The sequence below is a fragment of the Biomphalaria glabrata genome, chromosome 6 (genome assembly GCF_947242115.1).
Source record: "Biomphalaria glabrata chromosome 6, xgBioGlab47.1, whole genome shotgun sequence".
Taxonomy (NCBI): Eukaryota; Metazoa; Mollusca; class Gastropoda; family Planorbidae; genus Biomphalaria; species Biomphalaria glabrata.
Window position 1 is genome coordinate 25,151,144 of NC_074716.1, and position 12,590 is coordinate 25,163,733.

Here is a 12,590-nt window from a genome sequence, read left to right on the forward strand (position 1 = left end):
GACAGCTAAAAAAGAAAAAACATATTTACTATTTGAACCAATACAAAAAAAAAATTAGAAAAAAAATATGCAATCGTTATGTCCCTTTAAAATAAACTAATCTTGTTAAATGTTATCATAAATGCAGTACTCATTTTTTGCGTTAAGATTAATTAAAAATATTTTCCATTTGCATGGCCACCAATGGGCTTGTACATGGCAAGACCACACTACAAAAAGAGATGTTCTGGCAAACACCTAGAGTTCCACAGATGCTGGGCAGGACACATATCCCATATGGGGGATGATCATATTCCAAAGGCAACATTTGCTGGTGAGCTAAAAGGTGGTTAGCTTAACATAAGTGCTCCCCGAAAATGCTTGAAGACCAACTTGCTTAAACTGACAGAAGAGAGCACTCCGAAGGAGACAGCTGGAGATTTCTTACAAAGGCTGCAATATACACATTCAAGACTAAAAGTAAATCCATTGCTGAGGACAGACATAGATGGTGAAAAAAGAACCTAAATTGACCACTGGCGCACAGCAGTTATGTCTGGGCTTCAATACTGCACTCCTAATTAATCTTCAGAAGAAAACTTACAGGACCAAAGCCTCCTCCTCCACATATACGATCTGGATATTTATTTAGGTCAAGCCTGTCTGTCTGTTGATGGGGAGTCTGTAAAATAAAATGAAACTAATGAATACCTACACTTAATAATCAGTGATTCATATGAATGAAAGTATAAGAACAAAAAAAGGAAACAAAACTTCAAAGATATGTCCTCAAAAAGAAATTTAAAACAAAATAGCATTTGAAAATAGCACACACATTTGACTAATTTCTTTAAAAACATTTACATACTGAATGAATAAAGTCAAGAAAAACTTTCTTACCTGACTTGTGGAGAGCTTCCATGGTTCACTGAGAGCCTTAGACAGGAAAGGTGACTCTATATCCAGATACTTGGAGACAACATATAGACAGAACAAATGTCTATCAACCCCCCGGCCTGTCATGGTGTCACGGTACAGCTTTTGATGAGTCTCTGCTGCTTTATTCAATAACTTGATACATTCTGATTTCTGAAATCAAAAATGGTTTTTATTTTATTTCTATTGTAATTATGAAGACATTCTTTAGCCAAGCAGAAGTTCTATAAACCTGTTTCAAATATTTCTCACAGAAAAATTACTATATAAAACTACAGTGGTTGAAAAACAGGCTAACATAAAGTAACTTACAGGCTTCCCTTCATTAAGAGCTAGGGCAAAGTTACACACTTCTGCTGTACATGACCTGACAGTTTCTGTACGGCCTTCACGGAACAAACGAGTCATAGATGATTCATATGTCAAACAAAATTTGTTTTCCATCTGTGGATCAAAATGAATATTTGAAAAGAAGCTGAGCAGACAGCTCAAAGAAATGCATTCATGTTTTAGAATCAAACTAGTTGGTCCAGAGAGAATGAAGCCTTTGAAAGATGCATACAAATATAAACTCCTACATTGACCACCTCCTAGCAATTGGATATGAATAAAATAAAATCCTGAAAAAAAAAAAGACCAACAAAATAAATTTGAAAACAAGAAAAGAAATACCAATAAGACAGAATAAGACATTGCTCTAACCCTATAGTAAGTCAGCTGCAGGGCTGCTTGTATGAAGGCATCAGGACTGACTTTACATGTCTTGACAAATCCTTTCCCAAATTCTGTAAACATCATGATGTGAAGATCAAGGTCATTCATCAGCTTAGTGGCCACCTGGAAGCTGCTCTCTATGACATCTATGCACTACGATAAATTAACAAAAGAAAAAAATTGTGTTAATATATTTCTAAATATAGATATAAATGCTTGTTGTATGCTATTTTACATTTTGTCTTTCTGATGCTGGTATTAAAACTTAACTGTTAATACTACCATACAATGTAAAGAGCTATGAGAAAAAATATTTAATGTTTAGAATGCGAAACATTGTAACTTATGCTAGATGTAGTCTTAACAATTTAGGTTTTGTCTTCAGTTCAAAGATTAAGGAATATTGCAGACTAATATTTATATTTCTGGGAAATGTAGAGAACAATGTTTGTTGGCTTTTTGTTTGTTATTCTAATGAGTTTGTTGGCTGATTGAAACATGTTTACAAAGAACTATTGGTATCACAAAGTAAATAATTTTATAACTATTAAGTGACATTCTTTTTTGAAAAAGCTCATTACTAATCAAACTAATTAAGGGAATATCTGATACCAAATTTAAATTTGATTACCTATTTCTTTTTTTTTTTTGTAAAAAAAAATTTAAAAAAATAATTAAGTTTAGAAATTCAATTGTTTAGTCTAGTTTTCTTTTAACAATCTTTTAAATATTTTGAATGGCATTTCAAAATTTAATGTCAGAATTAGGAATCCAACTCATGGATGAGAATGTCATCCACCAATTTTTTTTTTTAGTAAACTTCTCTTTTCAATCACATTTTGTAGGCATGTGTAAGGCTTTTAGATAACAGGGGTTAAGGCTAAGTTCAAGGCCACTATTCAGCCACATGTCTGGTTGGTATTTGAGAAAATATATTTAACAAAAGAAGTAAATGTCAACACATTCAATGTAGATGAGTAAAATGTAGACAAAGACAATTTATATTTATTAAACAAGAAATCTGCATGCAATTTCAGGTAGGGTGAGAGCAATTATAGAATATAGTAATAGTATAGAATATAGCAAGCAAACTGTTCTTATTATGATGATAAGTTTATTACTATTACAATAAAAAAAAAGCATAAAAAAACACTAATTTTTCATGATCCAATGCTAAACTTGATGCATATTAAAATCATCAGAAATCATTCAGCCTTTATAATTTAAAAAACAATCACAACAAACTGTGAATCACTCACAGGTGTAGGAATCTCCCAATGCAATCTAATTGGATGTGGAGGCTCACACTCTGGGGTGCCTAAACAGTGACCTTTCTCATCATATCTATTGATGCATACAGATAATATTTAACAAAAACTTAAAAATAAATGTGCATATTATAAAAATTTGACATTCACTCATAGTTTGAGCCAAAGTCATCATGACCTAGATATATCAGCTTAGTTCACAATTTAAGGTAGATCTTTACCTTAACAAGTTAAAACATAATGATTAACACTGACTTAAAAAATATATATTGTCTTTATGATTACTGAAATAATGGAGATGTAAACAAAATCTTTTAATTTAATTTTTGATTTTTAAGTATTTCTTAAAATTATACATTATTATGAAAAATCTGAAGAAAAAAAAACAACCTACAAATGTTTAAAAAAATTTGAAATAAAATTTCAATTCATAACTATAATATTTAAATACAAAGAATTAATTTAGTTTTAAGCATAATAGTTTTGTTACAGCAGCATTACATCACAAAATGAAAATAATTAATTGTATATATATATATTTTATAAGATAGAAATCAAATACATTTTTTTAGCTCTATAAGCTTTAAATATTACTGACATAAAATTGTCATTTAAAAAAATCCAAATTAAGTAACAAAATATGAAATGCTTTTAAAAGTAAGCAATCTTAAAGTAATCTAAAAATACTTGTTTAAAATCTCTCTTGTTATTAATTAATAAACAAAAAAGATATTACATATATATGAAATACTATGAATAATAATGAATATCTGGTGAATATATAAAAGAAGTTCAAACCAGCAGTACTATTTGTGTTTAAATACATCTAGAAAACTAAAATGAGTAGTAATAGAATAAGCATATAACTCCTATTCAAATTCAAATTATTCAAATGCCATACATTTATCAAAATTTAAATTTACACTACTAGTAAAAATTGAACGTAATTATATTTTAAGTTTTAAGATTAGGCCTTTTAGAAGTGTAGATACTGCAACCTTGTAAAATTACTTTACTTATCATAAATTATAGGTAAAGGTAACTAAATTCAAAATATTGAAGGAAAAATGATACAATTTTACATCTCTTTTTAAAGGTATTTATCTTGAGAAATAATAAACTCTAGATGCTACAAAGTTCAAATAATATGGGATGACTGCTACTTTAAGAAATAAAACAAGAGAAGAATGTAAGGATGACAACTAATCTCAGAGAGTGAACATTCTGATGCTGAAATGATGGGCATTCAGAACAGACATGATAATAATGTCGAATAGACAGCCACACTAATGATAATAAAGAAAATACAAAGCAACCTATTCTGCTTAAATATGTGTGAAAGCATTAAGAAAAAAAAAGGTTGGTGAAACAGGGTACAGGGAGTTTACCCTAATTTGTATTGCTCATCTTGAGCTATCTCCCATAGCTGGGCCATCACAGGTGCATCGGCCCTAAGTACCAAGCACACAAATAAGAAGGTGATTAGTTAAAGATTTACAACCAGATGGAAATTGGGATACAAGTAAATGACATCTGGCAGGCATGTCAGGTTTGCACAGTAGCATATGTCCAATTTTAGGACACTTCTGAATTTAATAGAACTTTTCCTAAATACTAAAATGGAAAAACAAAATTAATTCTCAGGTATAATTTACTAATATACTGAAGCAAATGATAAAATGCATGAAAAAATAATACAACAAGCAGATCTAAAAGAATGAAGATTTTACAACATAGGTGAACAGTCAAGTTTTTTCCATTTGTACTGGCTGTAATCTTATCCTATGTTTATTGATCTTCGTTTATTTTCTTTTATTTCTGTGTTTATAACTACAAACAGAGATAGAAATTCTAATTTTAGAGTTAAAAATGAAGTTTACATTTAAAACTATTTTTAAGTAAATAGGAAAAAAAGACATCCTCATGTTTGATAGTTTATTTTTTCACTCTTGATAAATAACAAGACTTGACTGATCCCCCATGATGCATAATGAATGAAAGTCATTTAGCTGAGCTCCAGGTGAGCTAGTTCAATAGTTCAAATGGATAAAAGCTTTCAATACTTTTATGTTTTGTTTTTTTTTCAAGTTAGTTGTGATACAGCCCAAGTAGTCAATAGTAATTTCTGAAAGTTGCATCCTTAAATATGTAGCCAACATTAGCAGCATCTCATACACTTTATGAACCTATGCTAAAAATGATGGCTAAGCGTATTTTTAATTTAAATAAAATTATTTTTAAAATGCTCAGAAGAAAAAAAATGTAAATTACATTTAAATGTATGTGTTCCCTGTTAGATTTCTCCCAATTCATCATTTTAAAATATATTTACAAGCTAATGACTACTTTTTTTTATCTGAGAAAGAAGGCAATTCCAGTTTATGACTTCGTGGAGTTAAAAAAACTGACAATAGTAGACATTCCTCAGAATGCTTGTGAGGAACTAAATGTTACCCAATGCTTTTTTTTTTTTTTTTTTGGAAGTCCTTCATTCCCAGATGATAAAAAATATTACACAAAGCATATGTTTAAAAAAAGTCTTCAAATTAAAAAAATTCTAATAAAATATATGCAACAAATATTAGTTGAAAAGCAAGTCCCCCCAAAATACCAGGTGGTTAATGAAAACATGAATAAATGTAACATCCATACATACAATACAAAAAGATAATAAGAGAAAACAAGAAAATGCTGTGAGATCAAACAACTAGTACATGTGTTCTGTGTGTGTGTACATTATATTAAGAATTACCCATGTCTTAATTCATGTTGCTGACAAGCTTCCCATGTTTGGGCCATAAGTGGTGCATCTGCCCTGAATTACACAATTAGTAAAGAAAGTTCATCAATATTATTTTAAAATAAGAATTTAATGAACCCATTGAAATGCACAGACAATTTTTTTTCTTCAGACCTGCAAGAAAATGTGTAAACAATTATTGTTTTCTCTCCAAATGTAGGAGAGTATGTAATGATGGCCCTTAACAAGATATGAAAGACAACGAGTTCAGATGATAAACAAAATAATGTGTGAAAATGGGCTTCAGAATGTTAATTTGATAGAATTAAAGTGAACATTTCTTTATTAAATACATTTCTTTATTAAATCAGACTAGTTTAAAATAACTTAGGTAGATACATAATATCTATTAAGGAATTTTTAAAAAATAATTTCTTGTTTGTAGAAAACTACAGCCAGTATTCAGCTGGAGGTTTTATATAACTACTCAATAAAGTAATTCTAAAGTAAAGATAAAATTATTAATAAGACATTTCTCCTGTTTAAAAAAACATAACCTGGGGGCCATCATTGCATATTAAAAATAATCCTTCTTCTGTATCAGTCCTGAAATGTCATTTGACACATTAAAGTAACAAATGGTGGAGAGGTGAAGAAAAGTTGCATCCTGTCAATTAACATCTCTCTGAAAGTGGGCTATACTGAAAATCTTGTAAGCCCTGCTGTTGACTTCATCTCTGTAATGGCTACAGACACAGGAGGTAATTAACTATTGTGATTAATAATCAATATAGCTACCCAAAAAATAAGATGTTTATTATATAAATAGTTGGAAAAAGTATTTTATTTTATGATTCATTGATACTACTAATTAACCAACCTCTACCAAATGACAGCCCAAAAATTCCCAGAAGGCATAAGCCTTTATAGATAAAAATAAAAATAAAGCCATGCTGAAAACATGTATCCCCAAAGCCTATATGTCAATATATGCATAGAAAGCTTTTTTTTTATATATATATATATATATAAATCATTAATAAATATGCTGAAAGGCATCTAGCTTTAAAAAAAAAAGTATCTTAATTATGAATAAACAATAACTCAAATGTTTTTTTATATTGCTAATAGTAGATATCTATAAGTTATTAACAGGTTAAAAAACAAACACCTATATATATCTATATATCAGGCTAACCTGGCTGACATTAGAGAGATTGAAATAATGAGCTACAGCTCTCACGTTGACATGAATATCCAATAATTAAAGCATTGTTTGGGTTTTGTGCATTGCCAACAACTGGGTTTTTTGTGCTAGAGAAAAGGAGGTGAGTGAAGAGGATCATGCAACAGTGCAAGTCAGAAACAGTTTACCCAAGGTCAAAGTCATGTCTGAAGGTTACCTCACACATCTGAGACAAAATGGGAGCATCTGCCCTATGTACACATAGTGTGGATGACATTATTGATAGAAAGACTAATATTAGCTACAAAGCATTTAAAAGACACAGATGCATTGGACAATGGGCAGCAACTTCATTCTGAAACCATTAAAAGAACAATGCAAATATGAAACACATTCTTTTCAAACATTGATATGCTAAGATAACCATGCCTATTATTTAACAGATGCATTTGATACACAGTAACTAAACTAAAACCATTTAACATAAAGAAATGTTAAAAGTTTTGTGCAGTCTTTGCATTACAAGTATCAATTATAAAAGTATTCTCAGAACACAACAGTCATTCAGTGATGAATTAGGTGATGAACTTATGTTAGGCATATAACTTCTATTAGTTTGTTTTGTGCATATATAATTAGTTTCATTAGTTTCTGATGTATATTATTGCTCCATGTAAAATATGGTTAATAGAGTGCTTTCAACTTTTTTGTTTAGTATGCTACTAATGCATGCTTTAATTAAAATCTTGTTTACAAATACTTTATTTCTATTTCATGCAAGAAAAAAAAATTTAAACTGCTTAGGCTAAACAAAGAAAGTGAACCAAAAAAAAATGAAGCTTTAAAAAGAGTCAAAAGCAATGTTCGTTGTCAGCTCCCATCATGCACTATTGAGATACTAAATTATGTACCCCAACAGTATGTGTTCTCTGGTCACTACGACCTCCCACATGTGAGCCATAATGGGTGCATCTGCCCTGAAAGAGATGACAACCCTGATGAAGCTTGCTGTATAGCAAACAACAATCACACTTCTAATTTATGCTCAACTAGTTTGGGTATTACAATTAATTAAAACATTTACAGCTACATTAAACCAAAGATTCTCAATCACAGCCATGCCAGTATTGCTATGTTAGATCATGGAGACTTAAAAATGAGCAAAGCAAGTAGTAGTTTTATGTTGGACCAGACATTATCCAATAAGAGGTGATAAGAGTCATTCTCTAGTCATTAATGGGCTCTTGGTATGACATACCAGTATTTCTGTTAAATCAGCCTGGGAGTGTGGAGGACTCAAATAACTGATTTTCATGTATATATTCATTTGGTATTACATTTCATTATTATAGTAGACAAGTTTGAAACAAAAAAAAATTATTTTAAAGGGCAAAACTTTCTTTCATATATGTTTCGATAAATGGCAAAAAAAAAAATTATCATAAAAAAAAAAATATTGTGTAATGCAGAATTAAAAAATCCTCTCCAAAACAAATCAAGTAAAAAACAATGTTTAATAAAATATCTTAAACCTATCAATTTTAGATTCAAAAGTGTGAAAGAAAAATGTTATTAAAAAAAAACATACGTATATAAAGAGATAAATAAGTTTAATTCTCTAATACAAAAATAAAAGGAATATTAAAAATTTGAAAAAAAAAAAATCATTCTGAAAAGTCAATCAAGCAAGAAAAATATTTTATAAAATATATTTTTTTTAAACACAATACCTCCTTTATACAACATATACAGTGAATATTTTGCTCTAAATTAACTAATGAATGTTAGATTTGCCCTCCCCCCTCCCCCAAACCAGGAAAAAATTTTGGTTAAGGTTACAAGACATAATAGGCCTTTAAATCTATACTTAGAAGATGGTGTGCAAAATGTTCCTGAACATAATGCCTAAATGGGTAAACATAGAGGACCTATAGTCTGTTCAAGATAAAGATCTTCTAGTTCTCTAGCCAAATTTAACTTATTTTCTTTTTATACTTTAAAAAATTAGAATGGTCAAACTAGAGTTATCCCAGTGTGGCCAACAAGGTAGTCATTCTTTTTCCAACAATATACAGCAACTGTCAAATTTCTAAGAAAATCGTTTGAACCGTTTTGGAGAATCAAAAAGTCCACCCACCCTTTGACCACCCTGAAGGTTCCACTCAGAAAAAGTGACTTCAGTAGAGGTATTGTAAAAAGATTTTTAAGAATGGCATCTAAATATTTAAACACATGATAAATGGAAAGGAAAGTCAAAAATTAAACTACATAACAATCTTACTTCTAGTGTACACTATGGATTAACTCCTTGTGGACATGGCACCTATGTTTCACAAATATCTTTATATCTATCAGGACCAATTACTGAATTACAACTAAAAAAACACACGAACATGTCCAAAACTGAAGTTCATTTATATTAGATTTATTAGATATTACATATATTCTTAAAGATTTCAATTACCCCTTTAGTTAATCTAAAAATAATTAGGTGAAAAAAGTCATTTCTAATTTTACATTATATCTAGGCAGTTTTTAAGAAATTGATGATTTTAAAAACTATGGTTTTATGGTCGCCTTCTGTCAATATGCATAAAAACCTTTTTTCCGTACATTTAATACTGAAAGTTTATTTAGGGAACTCTAACTTTTTTTTTACATTAATTTTCTTAGCACTTGATAAAGTAAATTTCCATATCAATACAACAGACTATCATCATATTAAGGTTTCACTAGCTTAAATAAAAGAAAAATGTTGAAAACTTGTCTTACCATGAGTGTTCAGCATTAAAACCAATCTGAAATTATAAAAATTGTATGTTCTATGTGTTCTTAAAAACTATGGTTGCTCAAATAGTGGAACACATCAGAGATTAAAACTTCTTACCTGCCCATTAGAACAAACTACAAATGTAAAAGACTTGTCAAACCATCGGTCGTAACCCTTTCCATGGATCATAGCTTTACCATATCTGTCCAACTTGCTGGGATCTTTCTGCAAGTAAAATTTTAGTCCTAGGAAATATTGTTATGCTTTTTGGACATTGCTAGTAAAATAAACTGATTATTAATGAAAGCCTATTACATACAGGGACAAAATTGTATGGCAGGGTTAGTAGCACTTTTCCATGACAAAATTTTAGGAGGTCTTTTAAGGATGAAATATATATATACATATGGAAGCGTGGTCGAGAGGCCAAGTGCGGTTGAACTTGGCTTGGCTACCTAGAAGCGGGCTCGAGGTTCGACACCCGACTCGGGCAGAGTTGTGTTTACTGAGCACCTAAAGGCAGCACGGAAAACCAACTCCTAGAAACCCCTCCCCCCCACTGGTCCACAAATGAGATTGGACCAAAAGCGCTCTGAGCATGCTATAAGCATGAAAGTACCGCTATATAAAAGCTATAATAATATATATATATATATATATATTTATATATATATATATATATATATATATATATATATATATATATATATATATATATATATACATACATACATATATATATATATATATATATATATATATATATATAGGTGTGTGTGTGTCCTGTCGGTTTGTGTTATACATTGTATAACATACAAAAAAAAACAATGATTTTGGAAATAATAAATATCTTTCCAATATCCCACCCAGAACACAGAAACAACGTCATCAGCTGTGGTATGTGACGGTATACCCACAAAAAATGTAATGAAAGTTAACTTTTAATCAAGTAACAACTTGACTGTCATCCCCAAACCTCATACAACCATTTTTTTTTTCAAAGATTTATTAAAGAACATTACAAATGGTTGTTATTCCATTTTTTTAAAATAAGAAACATTCTTAGAGATGCCTTCATAATGTGTATTCTCTGAGGTGGAAATGTATATTTCTAGTTCCTATGTGTATATTATAGATACTAGAGTCATGGTGTGCATTTGAGGTAATTTTTTATTCTTATATTAACTGTGTTTAAATCCTCCTCATAAACAGCCTGTAATATACAAGCCTATTTGTATGTTTAGTTGACATTTGCTTACTAAATATTGGCTTTTGGATTGGATTTAGGTTAGACCTATTAGCGTTTTATTTTTTCAAGCACAATTTCATTTTCAACTATGTAGTTTCTCTGGGTTTTATGACCGAAATAACTTTTATGGACTTTTCACATCTATGTGCGAAATATTTTCGTTAAATCTACAGTAGATCTAGACTCTTATCTTATCTTATCTTATATAATACAGACATTACTTCAAAAAAAGAAGATGATTACGTCCTACGCGTCATGCATTTAGTCATGCATATTAACCAATGACTTAAATTCTGCCAAGTCACTGGTTTTCCTGGCTAGCTCAGGCAACCCATTCCATGCTCTAATAGCACTAGGGAAGAAGGAGTATTTGTACAAATTTGTCCTAGCATATGGGACGAGGAATGTGCCTTTATCTTTGTGTCTTTCAGAGTATTTTATTAAATTTTGTTTTTGTATTTGAAGATTATGGTTCAGTGTTTTATGTATTATTGCTACTTTACTTTTGAGCCTTCTGTCCTGAAGGCTTTCTAAATTTAGTGATTTTACTAAAGGTGTTACTCTAGTCAAATGTGAATATTCGTTTGTTATGAATCGCACTGCTCTATTTTGTGTCTGTTCTAGTTTCTTAATGTTTCTTTCTTGAACTAAGTCACTAATATTGTTGAACTTTTCATGTCTCTGTGAGAATTATCTTCACTGAGACTGAATCTACCGTAAATATGGTAAATCTAGACTCTAGCTATAAGTCACTAAAATATGCGGACTTTTCACAGCTGTGAGAGAATTATTTTAACTGTATCTACTGTATATCTAGACTCTAGATCTAAGTCACTATAATTCACAACTTTTCACGGCTGTGTGCGAATTATTTTAACTAGATCTAACTTTAATCTAAATCTAGATCTTTTTCTAGCTAGAATATTTACAGAATTTCCACGCGAAGTCACTCTTACTGTTACAACAAGGAAATTTAGATCAGAGAGGGCCGGAGGTATGTAGCCTACACATTAGGCTGGTAATTGCTCTAATTGTAGACAATACACAATAGTCACTACAGACTAGATATAGCGCGTCTTCAGATATAACAATGAAAGAAAAACAACCATTTCTACGCTGCCTTCAGAAAAATAATGCCAGGTGAAATGCTTGCTTGAGCCAAGACCATCTTCAATCACGAGGTTGCGCTTCACAAGTGGGTGAAAGGCAGTGTAGACGCGTCACTGGTCAGCTCATTAACACAGCCAGCCAGTAACGTCATGTGATCAGAATGCCTAGTTACGCTGCTCATCCCCACATTTTTAGAAAGAAATAAGCAAAATTATACTTGAAAAAAAATATTGGGTAAAAATTTTAGGATAGTGAACAAAATTCTAGGAGAATTTTGACAATTTTTAGGAGAATTTTAATTTTTTAGGAGATTTTAGGAGCGCTACGAACCCTGAGAGATAAATTATAGATCATTGGAATAGAAAACAGCTTTTAACCATTAACATTTTTTATTTTATGAACATCTAATGCGAAACAAAATAATCTAATTTCAACAGTAAATGATATTAACAAAAAACTAATGAGATCATACAAGTAAATCCACCAGAAAAAGTTGGCACTAATCTTTCAGAAACTTGCTGCTTATGATTATTTAATTGATGAAGGAAAAAATGGTGTTAATACAGAAATATAGCCTAAAAAATCCACCATATCTGAGAGCACAAGAGGTGGTCTACCAGAAATTCCCTGACCTAAGC

General features: G+C 30.4%; 1 protein-coding gene across 15 annotated transcripts in view; it reads right to left on the reverse strand.

Moving 5' to 3' along the window:
- LOC106050925 (carnitine O-palmitoyltransferase 1, liver isoform-like) overlaps positions 1-12,590 on the reverse strand; it is a 38,625-nt gene that overhangs the window by 3,058 nt on the left and 22,977 nt on the right. For 9 of the 15 annotated variants that reach the window (XM_056031660.1, XM_056031663.1, XM_056031664.1 and 6 more), the window contains 10 exons: positions 9,711-9,818; positions 9,596-9,621; positions 7,735-7,800; positions 5,650-5,712; positions 4,286-4,348; positions 2,889-2,973; positions 1,618-1,782; positions 1,228-1,359; positions 880-1,068; positions 584-661 (listed from right to left, as the gene is read on the reverse strand). In XM_056031660.1, coding sequence (XP_055887635.1) covers positions 584-661; positions 880-1,068; positions 1,228-1,359; positions 1,618-1,782; positions 2,889-2,973; positions 4,286-4,348; positions 5,650-5,712; positions 7,735-7,800; positions 9,596-9,621; positions 9,711-9,818 — 975 coding nt within the window. Of the gene's footprint in view, positions 1-583; positions 662-879; positions 1,069-1,227; positions 1,360-1,617; positions 1,783-2,888; positions 2,974-4,285; positions 4,349-5,649; positions 5,713-7,011; positions 7,075-7,734; positions 7,801-9,595; positions 9,622-9,710; positions 9,819-12,590 lie in introns of all 15 variants that reach the window. The other 6 variants (XM_056031669.1, XM_013205987.2, XM_013205995.2 and 3 more) reach the window with 6 other exon arrangements.